Source organism: Zingiber officinale, chromosome 2B (genome assembly GCF_018446385.1).
Source record: "Zingiber officinale cultivar Zhangliang chromosome 2B, Zo_v1.1, whole genome shotgun sequence".
In the NCBI taxonomy this organism is placed as follows: Eukaryota; Viridiplantae; Streptophyta; class Magnoliopsida; order Zingiberales; family Zingiberaceae; genus Zingiber; species Zingiber officinale.
The window spans coordinates 45,544,262-45,568,283 of NC_055989.1; the positions used below are offsets into that span (position 1 = coordinate 45,544,262).

The 24,022-nt window shown below is 44.2% G+C and overlaps 1 protein-coding gene and 1 non-coding gene across 2 annotated transcripts; one reads left to right on the forward strand and one right to left on the reverse strand.

The window, feature by feature from the left end:
- The first annotated feature begins 3,171 nt into the window (after positions 1–3,171).
- Positions 3,172–4,071, forward strand: LOC122048255. The gene is made up of 3 exons (XM_042609850.1): positions 3,172–3,254; positions 3,371–3,818; positions 4,066–4,071. The coding sequence occupies exons 1-3, from the start codon at positions 3,172–3,174 to the stop codon at positions 4,069–4,071; spliced, it is 537 nt and encodes a 178-aa protein (XP_042465784.1).
- A 16,387-nt stretch (positions 4,072–20,458) lies between these two features.
- On the reverse strand, positions 20,459–20,564 carry LOC122049833. The gene has a single exon (XR_006131088.1). It is a non-coding gene; the product is annotated as a small nucleolar RNA R71 (small nucleolar RNA).
- Between the last annotated feature and the right edge of the window lie 3,458 nt (positions 20,565–24,022).

Sequence of the window (24,022 nt, forward strand, 5' to 3'; positions counted from 1 at the left end):
CAACTGCCGCGGATACTCTGCCAGCATCAGTGGCGATGGATATTTATTCCTGTTCGTCAGGACGCTTTAATGGTCTGTTCACGAAGGGCACGGATCGATTTCTTCCGGGCTGTTCGCCGGAAGCCTGGCGACTCCGTCAAGCCATCATTGTTGAAGAAGGCAACGATAAACGTAAGCAAGAAACCTGTACACTGCATGAAGGAAGTTTATCCAACCATTGGCGCTAATCGATCAGGCGGCCCGATCAACCGTCAATCACGAGAGGGTCATAATGAAGAACACGACCACACCAGAACCAAGGCCATACCGTCATACGGGCCTCCGAGTGGCCAAAGCCAAAGGGAAATACGCACTTACTCCGCTTCATTCCATCAATACCACTCCACAACATCAGTGATTGTCGCAGTTCGCCCTGACAACCAAGATCTACCGATCGATCACTGACCGACGGATACCTGACACTCAAAGAGGCGACCACGGAAGAGACCGCATGTGAAGGGCACAGGAATCACAGCAGCATCGATCTAGCATGGGCGTAGTCGATCGGCCAGCTCGGGAGGGAGGAGAATAAGCAACAGCCAGCGGGGAGAGATCGATATCATCGTCGTGCGGTCAATGCGTGGAGAATCAGCCAAGTCTAGTCATACGCTGGCTGAGAGATCCATGTTGAGTGCGTGAGGAAAGAGCGACGGCGGCTGTGACCGGCGGGGATCTCGAAGGTCGAAATACTTTGATGGCGCCCTCGTTATTCGCATTTCAGCTATACTATTCATCGCATATTCATGTGACGTGGAGCTCGGTCGACATCATTTTCAGGCATTTGACCGACTCGAATTGATCGAGGTGGTAAGACGATAACCTCACTGTATCTTTTGCAATGAAGTCGGTGATCGGCGAACCAGTTGGCATGACATGAGGGGAGGAACCCTGAAGAGACGAGGACCACGAACTTCGTCGTGGTGGCGCCTCCTCCGCCATTTGGACCGGCCAATCGATGACGATTCGCGTCTTAACATACGCGAGAAGATCGAGTTCGGTGGAAGATCGGGTAGAGGTCGAGGCATCTGGCCACTGATGACTCGAAATGATCGAATCATAAGCGAGTTCTCATGGAGACTCCCAGAGTTAGAGGATACTGAAGAACCTCCTGAGTGCAATTTATGAGGAAAAGGAGGAAATGGAATACATGACGGGCGGAGGCTGACTAGAGGTGACACGGCAAGCGAGAAGGCGGTCGATGCCTAAGCGGAACCATTTGCTTGGTCCACGTGGGTTGCTCGACATTTCCAGCGTTGACATGTTCGGCGACCATGTGAAGCAAAGGAAAAGGATTTGTTGTGAACATAATTTGAAGAAGTCGAGTTTTGGGTAAGTTTTGGAGCATGTCAGGAGGTTGATTCAGCTAGCTCGCGAATGTAATCTTGGTTTCCAAGCCGGACAACAAGTGGGCAGTCCATGATTTCGAGATCTCAACAAGCTAAAAGGACTTACCACGCCGAATAGATCAAATGGTAGACTCCACGGTGAGTATGTACGGACACATATCGGGGATTATCAAGTGCCCTCACGAGGAGGACTAGGAGAAGGTCGGTTTATTACGGATGGAACATCTTGTTATAATGTGATGTCGTCGGCTTAAAAAACGAAACTACCTACGAGTGATGAACAAAGTGTTTGCGGATCGGGTATATGGAGGTATATGTTGTGATCTTGGTCAAGTCCTTGAAAGGTTGATCGTATATTAAGGAGACTGCCGGATCCTCGGGGCATCTGAATCGAGCTAAATCTTGAAAGTGCACATTGCGTGAAAAGTGGGCATTTCTTGGGATATATCATCATTGAGCGGGGCATTGGCAAATCCGGCAAGGTGAAAGCTCAAGATATGCCACTACTGAAACTTGAAGGAAGCTTAGCGCCTCCGGTCCGGATAACATCATTATCTCGGTTCATCTCGAGTCTTCCCGAGCTACCTTCTTCGAGATATCAGCGAGCCACCAAGTTCGATGGGATGAGGAATGCGATCGGGCCTTGAGGAACTCGGCGTATCTAAACATTACTACACAGCCAACCGTTGCTCCGAATCTATCCGATCGCACCATCGCTGTTGGCTCGGCGCTGAAATAGAACAACCTGTATTTTCTAAGTCACATATTAATGCTCACACTCGGGTCTCGAGAAGCTTGCTTTGCTTTAGTACTTGCCGGCTTGGAAGCTTCGCGCATCAATGTTGTCATGACCAATAGTCCTATGGGAGGGTTCTTCTCGATCCAGGGCATCAGGATGGTGATCAGTGGACAATAGAGCTCGGTGAGTTTAACATCGATTACCGTCCCGAGCGACCTAAAGCCGTCCTTGGGATTTCATCAGAGTGCGAATCACGAGTCGACGCTTGGAAGATATATGTGGATGGGTCGTCCACTCGGCGGTGGGATCGGTATACTATTTATCTCCTCATGAAGGCGGATGCTGCGGTTGTCCGTTCTAGAATATCGAGCCACTAATAGCGAGAAGTGAGCTGGTTATACCGCCCAAGCCGCCCAGAAGCTCGGCATGTCCAAAAGGTTACGATCCACTCGATTCTCGATTAGTCGCCGGTGACCGAGCATTTGGGATTAGCAACACGTGGCTCGAGCTATCTGGCGAAGCCTTGAAAAACTAAAGGCCAACTTTCAGAGGTAATCATCGAAGATCCCGGCGGAGACCAAGGCGTGAACAAGTTGGCCCATCGGCAAGCTCACCTCCTCAACTGTAATTGCGCAGGTCGAGAGTATCTTCGCACGCATCGATCGGATGGAAGAACTCACCTTCCTAGCAATTGGAGGCCGATGATAACGAGTTTTACGATCGGGAGATGCCCCGGGGAAGCCAGCTTATTGAGAAGAAGAGCTAGTCATTTCATCACGATCGGGATCGGCTCTACAAAGTCTTTCTCTCGGCCTCGCTTAAGGCAGGAGATCGACTACATTTCAGAAGTCAAGGCTCTTGTGGAGAACATCCGGGCGGCCAGCCGCAAGTAAGGAAGATTTTGTTGGTTGGATATTTCTGGCCTAACTTACAGGAAGACGCTGCTCGGACAGTGGCCATTTGCCTGTCCTGCCAGAGGTACCATAACCTTTCGCACCGACCCACTGAAGAAATGAAGGCTTTTATAATATCATGCTCGTTCGACCAATGGGGTATGGACATCGTGGCGCCCTTCCCATGGCGACAGGTCAGCGGAAGTTCTTGCTTGTCGCGGTGGACTATTTCTCCAAGTGAATCGAAGACGAGCCACTAGCGAGAATAACCGAGCAAATGGTCGGGAAGTTTATATGGCAGCACATCATTACCGGTTTAGGATTCCGCGTTGACTCATCTCGGACAATGGTAGACAATTCACCGGGCAAAAACTCAAAGAATGGTGCGAGGGGTATGACATTCAGCAGGCCTTTACCTTCGTAGCATATCCTCAGAGTAACAGACAGGATGAAGTCGCCAATCGGGAGATCTTGCGGATCCTGCGGGTGCGGCTCGACCACATCGGAGGGAGTTGGGTGGATGAGCTCCCCGGCATGCTATGGGTAATCCGCACGACCCCTAAGGAAGGCACAGGGGTAGCCCCATTCCACTTGGTGTATGGAGGCGAAATGACCGTCCCCATCGAGATCAGAGTCGAGTCCGACCGGATACAAAATTGCAGCAAGGACAACGTCGAGCAGAGGCTATTGGAGCTGGACCTGGTGGATGAGGCGCGCGATAAGGCCGTCGTTCGGCTGATAGCCTACAAGCAAAGAATGAGGCAAAACTACAATCGGAGGGTGATTCCAAGGTCATTCCAGGTTCGGGACCTCGTATGGAAGAAGATAAAGTTGGTCGGAGATATCACTAAACTGGAAGTTCCCTGGGTCGGGCCCTTCAAGATCGTGGAAAAGCTCCACTCGGGCGCCTACTACCTAGAGGATGAAGACGGGTGGCGACTAGAACGTCCTTGGAGCGCGAACCACCTCCAGCCGTACTGAGCTGGATGAAAGGTGTGCCAATGTAATGGAGGTGTATTTCCATTTTTCCTATTTCCCTTGAGTGCAGGATTGAAATTAAAAATGAAAGGTTACCAAATTTCCCGTCGAGCGGCGACGTTAAACCCAGGTCTCCACCGACGGTCGAGCGGCGACCTTAAACCCTGCCTTAGAAGACCGTCGAGCGACGACGTTAAACCCAGGTCTCCACCGACGGTCGAGCGACGACCTTAAACCTTGCCTTAGAAGACCGTCGAGCGGCGACGTTAAACCCAAGTCTCCACCGACGGTCGAGCAGCGACCTTAAACTCTTCCTTAGAAGACCATCGAGCGGTGACATTAAACCCAGGTCTCCACCAACGGTCGAGCGGCGACCTTAAACCCTGCTTTAGAAGACTGTCGAGTGGCGACGTTAAACCACAAAGTCGAGCGGCGACTATAAACCCCAGGGTGGACAACGACCTTAACCCCAGGAGGAATGACCCTAGCGAATTTATCGATAATGCGGTCGTAGCGCCCGTTCGGGACTATACAGTTAGATACTTGCAAAAAGAGAAGCAAACATAGGAAGAAAAACCACAAAAGGACTTCATTGATAGCAAGTCAAATACTACCGAACGACAGGGATACATTCAAGACTTGCAAAAATTTCTCTCTACAAACTCGTCACTCACTCAATATATTCAAAAGCTTCGTCAGGTATAGAGTCGAGGAGTTGGACGCGGTCGACAACATTGGCAGGCAAGGCTTCAGGGATATGGCCGTTCACCTTCAGATGGGTGATTGTCGCGTCGATGGCCAATTCAAATGACTGGATGATCCGAGTTGTCGCCTTCGCGAGGAACTGGTCCAAGCGGAGGTATCCCTGCTTCATGACGGTGAAGCGGCTCGGCTTGGCATCCTGGTAAGTCTTCAGGGTCGCGCGGGATGCCTCCAGAGCCTCTTTAAGGCACTTCACCTGACCTTGAAGCTCGACCTCCCTAGCCGAACGACTGTTCCACTCGAAGGCCAGAAAATCCTCCGCTTTCTTGAGCTTCTCGGCCACATTCCGAGCGTCCTGGTTCTTTAGCTCCAGGTCAGCTATGGCTCGGTTCTTCCTATTGGTTGCCAGCTTGATCTTGTGGTCCTAGGTTTTCACCTGAGTCTCGAGCCGACCTAGTATAATGGCCTGATCGACCGATTTCTTCCGCTCAGCCTCCAAGAGCTTAGTGGTCTTCTCCAGATCGGCCTGTAACTGGGTGGCAGATGGCCCTTGGGAGGAAGAGGCTCCTCCGAAGATCTTGAGCTTCTACAGCTCCTCCTCCACCAAGGCTAGGTGGTTGCACATCGCCACACTCTCCATCCAATACTACATCTGAACGAAAGCGTGTTAGTGCCGAACAAAGGTAAATCATGAATAGATAGAAAACTTACGCCGGTGGCCATTTGCATGTGGCTGTTGGCGAGTAGCCCGGGAGGCATCGTCGTGGCACACCCTTTAGCCTCCTCCCAAACCTTGGCGAGTTACCCGCGAAAGTAGACCTGATGCTCGGGGGTATGAGGTTGGTCACTTGACGTGAGAAAGTCATCGGTGGGAAAGTGCAGAATGGCGGTGATGGACCACTGCCCGCTCGGCACCGATTGAGAAGAAGCCGTAGGGTCGGAGGTTTATGGAGGCGGGACGGGGAGAACTGTGGACCACATGATGTGCCGCCGAGCTGGAGGTAAAGTCGTGAGCGGCTGGGCGACAGTGGGATCCAGCTGGAGATTGTCCAAGGAAGGAGTATAGTTGGAGGAAATGGCTTCAACTATTTCGGGAGTGGCTGGAGATGGAGTGCCTCCCCGCTCGGAAGCATGCATGGCCGAAGTGGCGGAGCGGGCAGGCATGTCCATTCGGCGTCTCTTACGAAGATTAAGCGTCACCTCATCGCCCGAAGACCCCAAGCCTTCAGTATGGATGGCAGTTGGCACTTTTGAAACTGGCCGCGGGTCAGCCACCCCTTCTACACTGGGCGTCCCTTTCGCGGTCCCCTCGCCCACAGTTGGGTCTCCCCCAGTGTACCTTCTTGCGAGCCTGTCGGGGTCAAGCCGAGCCTTTCCATTTCCTTTACTGCAGCTGCTTCGATCTCAGCTTGCCTGACCTTCATAATACTGGCTGCTCGGAAGCGCATCATGATGTTGGCTACAAAAGAAGGAAGGTATCAGTTAGACTTAAGAGGAAAAGGTCAAGAAATCTCTTACCTAAGTTGCTCGGGAGCTTCGTTCGGATCGGACTTAGCCCGGACATGTACTTCAGGCCGACCAGCATGTTAGCAGCATGGAGGTAGTTCGGCCGGGTCTTGTACTTCAAATCTGGTTGAGGGGGAAGCCCGACCTGCCATTTGGTCCGAAAGCTTGGCCGCTCGGGGAGTCTCAAAAAGAAGAAGTACTCCTTCCAGTGTTTGTTGGAAGTGGGCATTTTGTCAAAAAGGACTAGACTGATCTGAGATTGGAAAAGGTAAGTGCCCAACTCGGACTGTTTGGGATAATAGAAGTAGTGGAAGACCCAAGGGGTCAGTGGAATGTTGTGCACTCGGAACAACACTACCACGCCACACAGCAGGCGGAAGAAATTAGGAACAAGCTGGGCGAGCGGGACACAGAAGTAATTGCAAACCTCAGTTATGAAAGGATGGATGAGAAATCGAAGACCGACCATGAATTAATCTCGGAAGAAACAGACAGTGCCATTCGGCGGGTCATCAGGCCGATCGAAAGGGGAGGCCAGGACTATTTCATGGTCAGGAGGAAGGTCAAAAGAGTTTATGAGGCTCGCCGCGTCACCCGCGTCGAACTTGATCTTCATGGTAGTATATCAGAGACTAGGAGTGAGTTCGGATGGCTGAGAAGAGCTCGCCATTGCCGAAGAATGAAAAAGCAGAAGGTTCGATGGGGAAGACAGCCGGAAAACACAAAAAACTGAAAGCTACAGAAGCGGAAAGGATAGTGAAAGATCAAACAAGAAGGAGAAGCTTATGAGGGTGAATCGGAAGGAAATGATTGATGACGTATACGGGTCGCTAGAGAAATTGCCAAGAAGAACAAGCGGGGAAGTAATGACGAGGAGGAGGCTGATTTTATAAAGAATGACTCGCCGATCGTCACGCGATCGACACGAGATCGAGGCACAATTGAATTTAAATCGCCAAATGTCACCTCAGCAGTTGTCACCTCGGATGTCTTGTTGTCGCCGACAACACGTGGGCCCTTCCATGTGGCATTTAACGAGCGATTATTATGTGGCGCACCGCCTTAATGGGGATGATTGCACAAATTTTGAGGAGATTCGAGTGGCACCGTTTAGTTAGAGCCTAGAGCCAATCATTGATGATTGTATGGACTCATGTATATCGTATTCTTGTATATTAATAAAGGTTTTGTTTGGTTATTATACTTATTTATATTGAGTGCCAACTAAGTATAATATCTTGAGTAGAAGGTTCATACTATATCAATCGATTAGTTGAATCGATGAGGATATAGGAACACTACTCTAAATCATTCTAGTGTATTAGCATCAGGAATGTTAACTAATAAGAGACATGTACGGAGCAACTCGATGACTTGATCTCACAAGTCGGATGGAGAGATATCGGTGACACATGGGTATGCATGGTATTAGAGAATGTAGAATGACGACATAGCAAGTATCGATATTATGAGTGTATACTTTCTCATAGTGGCTAGTATGACTATTAGGTTACAACCCGAAGTCACCATGGATCCCTTACATAAGGGTTATATACTTTAGTTTCTGGCTACGCAATCGGTGGACTATAAAGGCGATTCTTGGGTATATAATCAATTATGTAGAGGATGTGATGATGTAGAGGGATCTATCCCTCCCGTACGAATGCGGGCGACATCGGTATTCTTGATGAGTGAGACCACTAGCGTGGCCATGCCCAAATGAGTCAACAATAGATGTTGAGCTCGTTTGATCGAGTGAGTCTACTTGGAGTTCAAGATTTAGATTGATTAAGGATGACACTATGCCTCACATTGATCGATCTAGATGTCTAGGATAGAAGGACACTTGTCATTATTGTGAGTAGTCACAATTGGTAGTCACAAGGTGATGTCGGATCTCGACATTCTTGTAACTTGGGTAGTAATGATGTGTTGCTAGATACCGCTCATTACTTATGCTCCTAAATGGGTTTAGGGCATTGCCAACGTTACAAGAACCTATAGGGTCACACACTTAGGACAATTAGATGGAGATTAGGTTCATATGATGAACCAAGAGGATTAGATTCATTTGATGAATCAAATTGGATTAAGAGTAATCCTAATTGGGCTAACTTGAGTTCGACTCAAGTTGATTCATGTATTTAATGAGTCTAATTTAGATTATGACTTATTAAATCAATTTAATTTAATGAATTAGATTTATTATATTAAGTTGGCTCGAATCAATTGGTTGGATTAGATCAACCATGGTAGAGATTGAGTCAAGTTTGACTTGACTAGAGAAGGAAGACCAAAGGTCAATTTTGACTTGACCTTTTGCCACCTCATTGGTGAGTTGGCATTAGGTGGACCAATAATGATGTTCCACATCATCATGGGTGCCACCTAATGGATGTTACAGAGCCACTCTCTTAATGGTTTCATATTAATTGCAATTAATGCAATTACTCTCTTAATGGTTTCATATTAATTGCAATTAATGCAATTAATGTGTGGGTTTTTGAAAGTGGCCGGCCACTTGGTTTTTGGGTGTGAATTCATTTTTCCCATTCAAGTGTGCATCTTCCTCCTTCTTCCTCTCAAGCTCTCCCTCTCCCTCTCCTCCTTACTTGGCCGAACCTTACCAAGGTGCTAGCACACCTTTGTGTGAGGTTTTCTCCACCTAAGTTGTCCGTGTGGATACTTCTAGAGGACCGGCGCTTGACGGTCTTGAGATCCGGCAACACCTTGGAAGAGCGGGATTCAGCGGGGGCGGCATCAAGGGTAAACACTTTTTCCTCGTAGATCTAAGTAATAGATCAGTTTTGAACTCATAAGAAATAATTTTAATTTTGTATACTGAATCTTTGCGGATCTGACCTTTGGGTCCTTTCGGGTTTCCGCAAGGTGAGCCATCGCTCGAAGAACCCAACAATGGTATCGAGAGAAAGACTTGTGCGAGTTAGTTTTTATTTTTGGAAAACAAAAAGCTCTGTGATTTTCTGTAAAAATTCAATTTTATGTTTTATGGGTAATTTTTCCTTATAAGCAAGCACAAGTGTGTCTCGGCACTTGTAGGCTTCGACTATCGGGAAGAATTTTCCCAAGCAACCGTTTCGACCCAAAATCTTTTGGGACAGCGGACTCGGGTGCCTTTAGATCGCAACGGAGCAACTCACGATGGTTAGATCGTGTGGTAGGGGCCTGCCCCTAACCCCATAAGGATTTGCCCACGATCGCAAAATCGCTAAAAGCAGACCCGTCGGGAAGATTTTTCGGTAATGTCTCGGCCCAAATCGTTTTGGGACAGCGGGTTTAGGCGCTGTTGGCATAGGGACCCTCGCGATGGTTAGATCGCGGGTGTATGCCTCAGCAGATCAGGTTCGATTGCTAAACCGCTTAACGGACCACTGGAAATTTTACTTGTAAAATTGTAAAAAATTATTTTTAAAATTACAGAAAATAAGAAAATATATAATTTTGAATTATATATTAATTTTGTCATAGTCATGGCCCAAAACCCAATATGATTTGTTGTAATTCATAATACGACCTGCGTCCGTGATGTGTTTTCGCGTGTTGTATTTATTTTATTATTCGCGACCTGCGCGTCGTGCCTCGTCTTTTATTCTTGTTGTAAATTAGATTTAGACTCGAATGTAACTCGAGTTTCAATGTAATGTACAAAAGCGATGGAGGGTCCACACGAGACGGAGTTCGAGGCGCACGAGCAACACAAGGTGGTCATTGGGAGGAGCTGGAAGGCTTGACCCTAGGTTGACCATTCGATCTTCTCATTGGCTTGAGAAGATCGTGGTAGGGACCATGACTAAATCACAAATAGATTAATTAATTAATTATTTATCTGATGCATGTTTAATAGTTAATTAATTAATTGGTGCCTTAATGATTAGATTAGATCTAAGTCGCGCACATGATTCGCGATTAGATTAGATCTAAGTCGCACACATGATGCATTCTCGATTAGATTAGATCTAGATCGAACCAACTCTAAAATGCCTAACTGTGATACCTATCACTACCTCGATCACATATTGTTGAATGCGCGAAGCGAGCAATACATATTATCTTGGTAAGTGCATGGAGGGACAATCTTGGTCCGCCTATCAACGATGGGTGAATACAAACTCAATTAGATTGAGTATTCCTAGTTACTCGGTTGGATCGAGTCAACTATAGGCATTATTCCAGCAGGTTGGAAAAGATAGGTCAAAATCACATCTATATTAACTCTCGGGCGTATTAGCCAAAGCTAACTCGAGTTTTAATATAAATGCGGATATTGATTCTATAAACAAGAGTTGCGTAGAGATGTAATTGGTAATCGTTACCTACCCGATCATACTAAGCCTTGGGCGTATTAGGCTAACTCAAGGGTTAGTATGATGTGGATCTTGTCCCAGAATTAAGGTATTCAGGGGGAGCATCATTTAGTTAAAGGCCTAATTAAATGATTTTAAAAGAATATGATATTTATTTACGCAAATTATACATTGTAGATAACCATGACGTCAAATATGAACATTTTCCTCTGCGATCCGTCCTTAAGAAGGACAAGCTCAACTGAAGCAAATTTCATGCACAGAATCGAGAATAGTTCTCACCAGAGCGTAAAGGCTCGTTGCAGCAGCATTCCGGAGGCCCTCCCGCCGCCAGCGCAAGGAGATGCTTACAAGAAGCATCGAGATGGCGCGATAGATGTGTCTTGTCTTATGCTGGAACTACTTTGAAGCTCAACATGAGTTTATGAGCGCTTACGATATGGTTGAACATCTTTGTCACCTATATCAAGGACAAGCAAGGCACTGGAAGAGGAACTCCAAAACCTGGAAGATCTTAAGAAAGAGAAATAAGATTTCTACTTGTTATATGTTAGAAGTCAACCTCTATTTCTTCATCGGGTATTAGATCTTGACATGCTATTTGTACTAATGTGTCAGTTGAGGAATAGTAGAGCATTGAGGGTGAGATAGACAGGTAGGCAATGGAGCCGTCGTTGCTTATTCTCTGTGGAACTTATCATCTCATCTACGCCGGGCTAGTACTAGAATTAGACGATTGTTGTTATGTGCCTTGACAAAGAACATAATATCGGTTTCTTGTTTGGACAAGAGAGGATACTCGTTTATAATAAAGAACAAATGTTGTTAAGTCTTTTTAAACGATGTAGTGCACCTCTGATAAGCGGACTCTACATTCTAGACCTTGAGGCCCTATCTATAACATTAGTACCAAGAGGTTCAAGTCGAATGACATGAACCAAACCTACCTCCCTGTCGCTTAGGTCATATAAATAACAAGCGCTTATCCTCCATAAGGATGGTTCTTTGGACTCATTTGATTTAGAATCATATGAGATATGCGAGTCATGCCCACGAGGCAAGATGACCAAGGCGCCTTTGGCGTACGAGAGAGCAGCGATTTGTTGGGACTCATACATAGTGATGTATGTGGCCTTCAATTTGCTAGGCGGTTATAGGTACTTCATCACATTCTTGATGATTTCAAGGATCACGGTTTATATGTACTCGATGACACATAAGTGCAGATCCTTTGAAAGTTGAAGAATTCAGAATAATCTGTAACCGACTGGCAAGAGTATTAAGGTACTTGATCGGATCGGTGGTGAATACTTAAGCCATGAGTTTCGTGACTACTTAGTTGAGTGTGAGATTTTATCTCAACTCACTCCTCCTGGAACACCAATGGTGTATCCGAAAGGAGGAATCGTACTTATTAGATATGGCGATCGTATGATGAGTCACCATATCCGGATCATATACTATGGGGATATCTAGACAACACAGCACTTTCATACTCAACGGAGTTCCATCAGTGATAAAGACACATATAGGATATGGTGGGAGGAGAGATGCCCAGTGTCTTTATGAGGATTGGGGTTGAGGCTTACGTCGGCGACGTCAAGTCTCGAGACAAATTAGGACCCAATCGACAAGTGCTATTTCATGGATATCCCAAGGAAACTAAGGGATATGCTTTACCACCAACAAGACTGAAGGTGGTTGTGGCAAAGGGTCTTTCTAGAAGGGACCTTTTGTTCTGAAAGACTAGGATCGCTCTTGAAGAAGTTCAAGATCGACAATAGCAACTAATGCCACGATGGAAATGAACCTGGAACCACAGTTTGATGTTGTTCCACAAGGAATTGAGGAACAACAACTCATGTAGACATACCTCTTCGCTCTCGATAGGGTACATCGTCGGCTGAGAGATATTTCTCTTGTCGACCATGATGACATTGCGTCACAGAGGATGAGCCTACCACCTATCAAGAAGCTGTGATGAGACAGTTAGATGGCCTAAAGCCATGAGATCCGAATAGAATCCATGTACACCAACCAAGTATGGACTTTGGTTGATCCACGAAGGGTAAAACCCATTGGGTGCAAGTGGGTCTTTAAGAGAAAGACCGACATGGATGGACTTATCTATAAAGGTCGGTTGGTAGCTAAAGGTTTCAAGCGATTCATGGTATATGATGAAACCTTTTCTCGATGGCGATGTTTAAGTCCATTCGGATCATGCTTGCTATCGTACCATGACTATGAGATATGGCGGATGGATGTCAAAACCTTCTGAATGAAACCTACGAGGATGTCATGACACGAGGTTTGTAGATCCTAGCATACTAGCAGTAGTATCAGTATTGCATCCATTTATGGACTAAAGCAAGCTTCTCGGAGCTGGAATCTTGATTTGATGATGCGATCAAGGTTTGGTTTCATCAAGAATGAAGATGAGCCTTGTGTCTACAAGAAGGTTGTAGGGGACATAGTTGTCTTCCTCGTATTATATGTGGATGACATACTACTCATTGGGAAGGACATCCCTATGCTCTCAAAGACACGGCTAGGAGTTGCTTCTCAAGAAGGACTTAGGTGAGGCATCCCGCATTCTAGGGATACAGATCTATGAGATAGATCTAAAGAGTTGCTGGCCTAAGTCGTGAGTATATATTGACAGTACTCCTTTCGGCTTAACTCGAAGGATTTTTGATGTCACGGCGTGAGTCTTCGAAGACTCAAGGTCCCTCTTCAGAGGAGGAGAGATGGATCGGATCCCTTATGCCTCACCCATAGGATCGATCATGGCCCTCTTGTGTACTCGACGATGTCTCGTATGCCTTGAGTACGACGTGGATATACCGATCAGATCGGTGAAAGTCCGGATACGGTCAAGAATATTCTTAAGTACTTAAAGGACTAAAGAATATTTCTTGATATATGGAGGCATGATGAGCTAGCCAAAGGGTTACGGTGATGCACTTCTGACCGATCGGGATGATTACCGTCGCGATGGTTCGTATTTTGCATTAATGGTGGTCCGCGGTGGAAGAGTTGAGGGATATGCTTCTACTGGTGAGTATATCCGTCGGCGAGGCGAAGGCATTTGGATCATGAGTTCATCATGAACTGGGGTGGTCCTAGCATCGACGAGTTGAGCTCTATTGTGACAACAATGGAGCTAAAAGACTGCGAAGGAACCTCGCTCACACGGACCGGAGCCAGCACATACTACGGGCATCTCTTTCGAGATTATCGATGAGGAGATGTGAAGATTTAATTCTAACATCGCAGATCCCTTGACCAAGGCTTGGACAGAGGAAGCATAATGGTCACACTAGGTCTTTGGGCCTTAGCCTATATTGATTGGCACTAGTGCTAGTGGGAGATTGTTAGTTTGAGCCCTAGAGCCAATCATTTGATGATTGTATGGACTCGTATATCATATTCTTGTATATTAATAAAGGCTTTTGTTTGGTTATTATACTTATTTATATTAGTGCCAAATAGACTAAGTATAATAGCGCGTCCTTGAGTAGAAGGTTCATACCTATATCAATCGATTAGTTGAATCGATAGTGAGATGATATAGGAACACTACTCTAAATCATTCCTAGTCGAGTATTAGCATTTCGGGACAATGTTAATACAATAAGACTAGCATGTAGGTCGACTCGATGACTTGATCTCACAAGTCGTGGATATAGAGATATCAGTGACACATGGGTATGCATTAGAGAATGTATCTTGAATGACCCGCCATGAGAAAGTATCATGGATCGTTATATGAGTGTCATATACTTTCTCATGTGGCTATTAGTATGACTATTAGTCCTTAGACTGAAGTCACCATGGATCCCTCATAAGGAGTTATATACTTTGGTTGCGTCAAACCGTAACTGGGTGGACTATAAAAGCGATTACTGGGTATATAACGAATTATGTAGAGAGGGATGTAGTGATGTAGATGGGATCTATCCTCCCATATATGACGGGAGCGACATCGGTATTCTTGATAGAGTGAGACCACTAAGTGCATGGCCATGCCCAAATGAGTCAACAATAGATGTTGAGCTCATTTGATCGAGTGAGTCTACTTGGAGTTCAAGATTTAGATTGATTAAGGATGACACGGTCTATGCCTCACATTGATCAATCTAGATGTCTAGGATAGAAGGACACTTGTCATTATTTTGTGAGTAGTCACAATTGGTAGTCACAAGGTGATGTCGGATCTCGACATTCTTGTAACTTGGGTAGTAATGATGTGTTGCTAGATACCGCTCATTACTTATGCTCCTAAATGGGTTTAGGGCATTGCCAACATTACAAGAACCTATAGGGTCACACACTTAGGACAATTAGATGGAGATTAGGTTCATATGATGAACCAAGAGGATTAGATTCATTTGATGAATCAAATTGGATTAAGAGTAATCCTAATTGGGCTAACTTGAGTTCGACTCAAGTTGATTCATGTATTTAATGAGTCTAATTTAGATTATGACTTATTAAATCAATTTAATTTAATGAATTAGATTTATTATATTAAGTTGGCTCGAATCAATTGGTTGGATTAGATCAACCATGGTAGAGATTGAGTCAAGTTTGACTTGACTAGAGAAGGAAGACCAAAGGTCAATTTTGACTTGACCTTTTGCCACCTCATTGGTGAGTTGGCAATCGGTGGACCAATAATGATGTTCCACATCATCATGGGTACCACCTAATGGAAGTTACAAAGCTACTCTCTTAATGGTTTCATATTAATTGCAATTAATGCAATTACTCTCTTAATGGTTTCATATTAATTGAAATTAATGCAATTAATTTGTGGGTTTTTGAAAGTGGCCGGCCACTTGGTTTTTGGGTGTGAATTCATTTTTCCCATTCAAGTGTGCATCTTCCTCCTTCTTCCTCTCAAGCTCTCCCTCTCCCTCTCCTCCTTACTTGGCCGAACCTTACCAAGGTGCTAGCACACCTTTGTGTGAGGTTTTCTCCACCTAAGTTGTCCGTGTGGATACTTCTAGAGGACCGGCGCTTGACGGTCTTGAGATCCGGCAACACCTTGGAAGAGCGCGCATCAAGGGTAAACACTTTTTCCTCGTAGATCTAAGTAATAGATCAGTTTTGAACTCGTACAAGAAATAATACTCGAAGAACCCAACAACGTCAGCATTGACCGCACAGGTCACGCCCATCGAAAGACGCCAAAGGAGAAATTCCTCAAGTGCAAATCCTCAGGTTGCCGAGTGGCCTAGAGGGGCAGCTCTACGTAGCCCGATCGGGATCCAACCAGCATACTGGCCGATCGGCCAACCGATCACCTAACTACTTGTCCAGTCAGTCTGACTTTCAGCCTCCTTTGACTAGACTTGAGGGGGAGGCACGTGATCCGGCGATAAGAAGGAGTTCCCGCCTCGAGGAGGGTCAATGACATGTGGAAGGCCAAAGTCATGGTGGTCAACGCCTCGGGAGTTCGTCTGATCCAGCGACCCTCCTCCCCGATCGGACCGGGGCATACCTGACCCGACACTACAACAACTCGGACAAATACTGAGCTTTCAATGCTCAGAAGGCTCAGGCATGGAGTGATGAAGGCTGAGCGGCCGTCCCGCTCGGCTGAACAGTGGACACAACCTCGACCAAACAAGCATGGCTCCCTTGCCTCGACAAGACGGAGCCGAGACAGCGGACCATCGGTCGAGCGGACATCACTCTCGGCCCAGCCACGATAGCAGCCAGACAGCAAATCGACCGAGCGGCTCTCCCGTTCGGCCCGGTAACAGACAAAAGGAGCAGTTGGCAATATCTTCCTAGGAACACTTATATGCTCGGGTTGTTAAGGTATGGCGTTAGACACGCTTTTCTAATACCTCCTTTCCAGGTATGATCTGAGAAGTGTGCACACCTTGGGAAGCGTGCACGTTGATGTGCGTAAATATTATGATCGCTTATGCATATTTTAATACACATTCACTTACTTTATATGTATATATTCTTTGCATGATCGTCTCTTTTATCATAAACTCATCATGAATACTCTGTTGTTTGGATATCTGCTCTTTGTTTGGTTTTGTGTTGACAGGGACAACTTTCTGAGCAAAAACAGCGATTGTCGACACACCGGAATGAGGCAGAGAGCACGACCTTGCAACCTCGCACGACCGTGTGGCCAAACAGCAGAAGAGAAGTGCATGGTCGTGCAACTCTTGCATGGTCGTACGGCCATCCAGAGATAGATCTTTGTATGGTCGTGCAATACTGCACGCTCGTGCCCCCCATGACCGCAACCAATTGGCACGGTCATGCAGCACGGCCAAAACAGAAGGAAGACAAGCCGTGCGGATCTCACACGGCCGTGCCACTCAACCCGAAGGGAGGATGCACTTGGCCGTGCGGATCTCGTACGACCATGGCACGGGCCGTACGATGCCCGTGCCCTAGCTGATAAAAGGGTCAAGAACCCTATTCTTGGGATCATCTTTGGTTCGGGACTTCGTTCCTCTCCTTGGGAAAGGGTTCTACCCTTCGAGGGAAACCCTAGAGCTTTATCCACCGCCATCCCTTGGCGTTCCGTCCATCTCCAGAGCAAGGAGGCATTCCCAAGACATTGGAAACCTCGACAAGCATCTCTTCTTCCCTTCTTCTCATATCAAGGGTTGTAAGTATGCTTTGCTTTATGTTTTGGTGTTGTTCTTCCCTCACAATGGAGTAGAGATCCTCTTCTAGGATTAGGAAGTATTTGTAATGTGATGGAGATGTAGAACTATGTAGATTCACCATATTTCTATTCAATGACTTGTTAATGCCTTGTTCATGATGAATTGTGTGTGTAACATATTTATATTTCTTTGCATGCTTTGTTGATTGATGTGGAGGATTGTTAATCACACAAAGGGGATGCCCTAGAGCGTATTGACCAAGGTGCCCTAGTGACAGGGGTAACCCTTTTCAGGCGTCTAGGACGTTCCCTTAATAGGAGAAACAATCCCTTAGGAATTGCTGCTCTCGTAGAAAGAGTGCTCTAGATCGTATACTCGAGGGGCCCTAGTGACAAGGGTAACCTGTTCACGGACGTCTAGGACATTCTCTTGAAAGGAGAGGCAATTCCTCCATAAGGAAGTAGGAAATTGTACCAAATCTCTACCTTTATCCTTATTGTTATTTACTAGACATGTATTCTTGTGATCTACCGAGGCACCCTCGTAACAGGGGTTAACCGTTACAGGATTTCACAGGAATCATCTCTATTCAATACTTAGGGATATTGACCAATTTAACTTCCTGCAAGAGTATGGACATAGAGGGTTAATGTGCGTAGATTGTATACACTTGTTTAGCATGTTTTGAGGCACATTCACATATTTTGCGCATGCTTTATCTATGCGTTTTCATACTTCTAGCTTTGCTTTTAGCATATTTACTCTTTTTGTTTAGAGATCTACTTTTGTGTATTTTCTCTACACAGGAGTCGATTTTAGAAAAGAATTGATGTTCGAGGCGAATTCTACAATTAAACGAAGGAGGAAGGCACCATCCTTGTATGCCACATGACCCTATCATGGGGAGTTGCCCAGGCCGTGTGGTGATCCTCACCCTTGCAGCATTGGCAGAATGAGGGGGTGTCCAGGACGTGTGAGTATCACACGGTCGTGCAAGCCTTCCCGAGCCAAAGCAGTGCATGGTCGTGTGTGTCACACGGCCGTGCAACATCACCAGAAGCCAAGAATGCCCTAGTCGTGTCCCAGACACGGCCGATCAGGAGTTCCAGAGCCAGAGGTAGAGCAGGCCATGTAGATCTACATGGCCGTGCAAGGGGGCAGTGGCAGAGCATGCCACGACCGTGTGAGCTTCACACGGCCGTGTCACCTGGGCAGTGAAGGAAATGGTCCAGGCCGTGTGAGCTTCACACAGCCGTGTCTCGGGGCCGTATGACGCCCAAACCCATGCTCTATATAAGGGGTTCTTCCTCATTTGAAAGGGAGAATCTCCCTTTTGGGAGAAATCAAGATTTAGGGCATTCCTCCACCTTCTTGGAGGAATTTTCCGGTGATCTAAGGGCGGATCTTCAACGAATCGACTCCGGGGAACAAGGATTGGATCCGAAGATGGTTCTTCATCGTAGATAAGCTTTTCTTCCTTTATCTTCTTAGATTTGGGATCAAGATGCTTGTATTCTCTGTCTTTGGATTTCTTTTCTTGTTCTATGGATTAGATCTCTATATTCTAGAATGGAGGGAGTATTTGTAATGTGAATTTGATGTAAACTCTTGTGGATTTGTCAATTTCCTATTTCTATGATTTTGTCCTGTTTGTATATATTTGATCTTGTGTGGATTGTTGTGATTAGGCTTAATTACCATACTTGATTGAATGTTTAGGTATCTTGTGGATCTTGTAAAGGTGATTCCTCACTCGATTATCCGAGGGGCGTTCGTGACAGACAAGCCTGTGTAAGGAAGTTTGAGGGATGATCTTGAGGGTGAAACAAGGGCATTCAAGGGGGTAGGATAGATTGGATGTATTAATCTTTCATATCTTGGTAAGGTTGAGAAGAAATGAATTTCTATGTTGATTTTCCGAGGGACGCACGTGACATGCAAGCCCGTGTAAGGACAACATAGGAATCATTCCTAATTGATCACATTTAGGTATAGATTTCAGTCCTAGGCCGTTTGTCTATTGCAAGAGAGAATCGGCAACCTTCTACAAATGATGGACAATTGAGGGATATGATTTTGTAGATCACCTACATTGAATAACATTACAAAGAAACTGAAACTCCTAGAACAACCCTTTTATCATAGCCTTAATTCTTGTTTCTATTCTTTTATCTCTATTCTTTACTTTTCATAGTTGCACTAGTTTTAATAAATCAATTGATTAGTTGTTTAGCTAATTCGCGTTGAAATATCTTTAGTGCTTATACCAGTCCCTGTGGATATGATATCTTTCTTTATTACTGGCAATGTATCCGTACACTTGCGGATCGTTAACAAGGGTAGAAACTAAGCAATCTATGTAATATCTCCTAGCATTATAATGAAACCGAAATCCTAGAATCCATCTCTCAAAGCTCATTCCCTCCAAGATCAATTCTCTCTCTCTCTCCTCTCTCTTTGTCTCAACCTTCTTTCCCTCTCTTTAATCACACTCGTTAGTTCGTAAGTGTCAAAGCCAACTTTCAACCATCTAGATAACTTATTTTGTAACATCTCTAGTGCCTAATCAACAGTCCCTATGGTTCGATAATCTTATATATTACTGACGATGAATCCGTACACTTATAGAATCGTAACAAGTTTTTGGCGCTGTTGCCGGGGACTGTTCGCATTAACATTAGTAGATTAGCAATTTAGTGTATCTAGACTTGTGAATAGTTTTTGCTTTTCCATTTTCATAATTCAAAAAAAAAATCTACATTTTCTTTCTTGTCTTTAAATTCTACATTTATTTTTCTTGTCAATTTAAATTCTGCATTTTGTTTCTTGTTTTTTTTTCATATAGCATTTTATTTCTTATCTTTAATTCTTCATTTTTGTTTTTACTCAATTTTTTTCTTGAGCACTAACATGTCAAGCAGGCCCTTAAGAGATTTCTCGGCACCTATTTCTGCAAGATTTATGTGTCCCATTGTGCAACCTCATATTGAAGCAGAAAATTTTCAATTAGACCCAGAGTTAATTTTCATGATACAAGGTCATAAATTTGGAGGAGAAGTATCAGAAAGTCCTTATTTGCACCTTGAGACATTTCTAGAGCATTGTGATATGGTGAATTATGAAGGAGTGTCAGCAGATGCAGTTCGGTTGATGGCATTTCCTTTTAGTATCAAGGATAAAGCAATGACTTGGTTATATTCTCTCCATCCTCAAAGTATCACAAGTTGGGAACAATTAGAGAAGAAATTTCTGAATCATTTTTTCTCTCTAAGTAGAACAATTTACATGAGGAATTGCATCACAAATTTTAGTCAGGTATATGGAGAATCATTATTTGAAGCATAGGATAGATTCAAGAGTCTACAAAGACAATGCCCTCATAATGGTTTGGAAAAATGGCTGACCCTGCACATATTCTGTAAGGGAATTTCTTTCTCAGATAAGTCTTTGTTAGATTCATCAACTGGAGGTTCTTTTATGGACAAGAGTGTAGACGAAGCATATATGTTAATTGATCAAGTGGCATTGAACCTCCATGAATGGTCGAACAAAAGTTGGATGGAATCTCCCTCAAAAATTCAAGAAGTCCAAGCCATAAATGTAAGAGAAACTATCAAACAAAATGTAGTTCAACCACCCAAGAATGTTGAGATTCACAAGTCACAGAATGAGGAGTTCAAACATTTGGGGGAAAAGATTAATAGCATAGTTTCAAAATGGTTCAAGGAAGACCTTCCTCCTACACAGACAAGATCTACTGTAAATGATAATGATATTAACTTGAGAAGTGGCGAGAATCATGAAGAACTTCTGAAGAAAGATTTGTTTAGAATTGAGGAGAAGAACAATAGAAGACCTCAAGAACTCAGGTCCATTACTCCAAGAAGTTCCCAAAGGCCACAAGTACCTTTTCCTTAACAGTTGATGACACCAACACTAGATAAGCAAGCTGAACCTCCTCCGCAAGCTCAAAGGGAATATGGGAAAAAGGAAGTACCTTTCCCAAGACCTTCACTAAGGGTTCCTTTTCCACAAAGGTTAGTGACAGCCAATGAAAACAAAAACTTTGGGAAATTTTTTGACACTAATATAGTTGAGTGTAGATTTCTAGATGTATATGAAGATGAGGACTCTTCAGATGAGGATTGTGATGATAATGCAGTGGATAACAAGTTTTCAGATTTACCTTCTGGGTTTACAGGGTGTTATGATGAAATTGAATTTTTAGATGATGAATGTGATGTGGTAGATAAACTTAAAACTACAAATGAAGTTAGTGATCCTCCTATAGATGATTCTCCCACTGAGGATATTGATGTTGGTTTATTTTTTGATGCTTGTGTTGATGATGATGTTATGAAAGGAAATGTAGGGAGCTGTGTTGTGGAAGTAGCATCTCAAGAACCACCTCCTTTATCCACACAACCTTTTGAGATTATGAGAGTTGTAAGGATTGAACATGTTGTGGACCAATGTGTAGGGACTTGTGAAATAGAAGCAAAGCCCCAAGAATCACCACTTTTAGAGGCACCACCACTTGAGCCAGAGCTAGAGCCAATACAAGATTCAAAAGCCACATCCACATGTTTAGAACTTTCAGGTATCTCTCAGCAAAGCAAGGTTAGTATCTTTTGTGGTCTTTTGAAAAATTTCATAGATGTACCGATAGTAGATTTTGTTGGATGTGATTCAATTTGTGATATATACTCAGTTCATCATAATAGGGTCCTAGTTCTATCTAATATTGCATACTTGGAAGAGGTATGTTTTTCTTTTGGGTGTGCAGATTTTCATGGGACCTATATTTGGAAGCTCAGACTGAACCGTCTTCGACCACCTGAAAGAACTTCGAAGAAGATGAAGATGGAGAGAGTTATACTTTACTCTATATCTCCTTTGATGAAAGCTCTCTCCATAATAAGAGCCCTTGGTAGGGGGGTGTTGAAATATCTTATCCCTCCAAGATCGAGATTTCGTTGAATTTAATGAGGTGGTTGAGCTAATGACCTTAAACAAACACTTCTTAGGAGGCAACCCAAGTTCTTTCTTATTTTATTTATGTCTTTAGTAATTTCTTGTTTTCATTTCTTTCCTCATAATAAGCATGTACCTCTACTTAATTTTTGTTGTCAATTTTCTTTTATAGGACTCAAAGATTAGGAGGAGTGCAATTACATGATGGAGAAGTTAATAACATGGGCATTTGGCACACATCATTTGGTAACTTCTCTTACTTTTAATCTCCTCCACATTATTTTTAGTTTTCATTGGGATAATGAAAAGTTTAAGTCTGGGGGATGCATTAGATGCATTTGGTTTAGTTTAGTTTTTGCTTATTTCTTTTGCATAATAAATTTTTCCTAATTGCATCATTCATCACATCATGATTGTTTGTTCCTTAATGCAAAATACTAGCACGTTTCATCTAGATATTTATGTTGTGTGATTTGGTATGCTAGTATGCCTATTGGTCTTTATTTTCCTATCCATAGTAGCATGAAATGAGCATTGTTATTACTAGAAGAATTTGAATGTTGGCCTAATCTTATGATCTCTTCACATTATGCTTGACTTTGATGGTAGATATTTTTGAAAATAGTCATGATTCATAGAACCGGACTAGTACTCTTGCTTCTATGGTGACCTCTCAACTACATTTTTGTTACTGGATAAACTCAAATCATGTAAGCTCATTTGAAAAAATCAATCCCAAAAAAAAAAAATTAAAAAAATGAAAGTTTGTTCAAATTTGATACTTTGCAAACATAAAAAAGAAGAAGAAAAAAAATAAGGGATAAAAAAATAATTATCGTGAGTGGAAACTAGCAATTCACCCCTTTGAGACCGAGTTAGGTTATTGGGGAAATAAATGCTATATTTCTATTGATACTGAGTATTCTTTTGAGACCTTGTGTAGACGATACATAGCATTTTTTAGAGGAACGAACCTTGCGTGTGGCAGGTAAGTGCCTATCGCCGGAAGTATGAGGAACATGGTTAAATGAAAAATTGACTAGGCTTAGAGATTGACACTTGAGAATGTTAAGCCACTTATAACACTAAGCACAGATAACTTCTACTTAGGCCACACTCAAATAATTTTTATATCATGCTTATCAATGAAACTATATGATAGGTTTATATTGATTCATTAGGGATTATTACATGCCATCTACACACATAAATCTAGATTGCGGGTTTTACTTGTGGACAAGCAAAGGTTCAAGTCTGGAGGTGTGATGTGCGTAAATATTATGATCTCTTATGCATGTTTTAACGCACATTCACTTTCTTTATATGTATATATTCTTTGCATGATCGTCTCTTTTATCATAAACTCATCATGAATACTCTTTTCTTCGGATATATGCTCTTTGTTTGATTTTGTGTTGACAGGGACAATTTTCGGAGCAAAAACAGCGATTGTCGACGCACCGGAACGACGCAGAGAACACGACCGTGCAACCTCGCACGGTCGTGTGGCCAAACAATAGAAGAGAAGTGCATGGTCGTGCAACTCTTGCATGGCCGTGCAGCCAACAAGAGATAGATCTTTGCGTGGCCGTGCAATATTGCAGGGCCGTGCCCCCCACTACCGCAGCCAAGAAGTGCAAGGCCGTGCAATTCCTGCATGGTCGTGTCCCAGGAGCCGAGCCATAGATCCACACGGCCGTGCCAATTGGCACGATCATGCAGTGCGGCCAAAACAGAAGGAAGACATGGCCGTGCAGATCTTGCATGGCCGTGACACTCAACCCGAAGGGAGGATGCACTTGGTCGTGCGGATCTTGCACGGCCGTGGCACGGGCTGTGCAGTGCCCGTGCCCTAGCTTATAAAAGGGTCAAG

What these genes read in the sequence shown, in the direction of transcription:
- LOC122048255 (XM_042609850.1), top strand. Translation starts at nt 3,172, where the DNA reads ATGGGGTATGGACATCGTGGCGCCCTTCCCATGGCGACAGGTCAGCGG. An exon ending in GCGGTGGACTATTTCTCCAA is followed by an intron (nt 3,255 to 3,370) that starts GTGAATCGAAGA and finishes GGACAATGGTAG; the next exon opens with ACAATTCACCGGGCAAAAAC.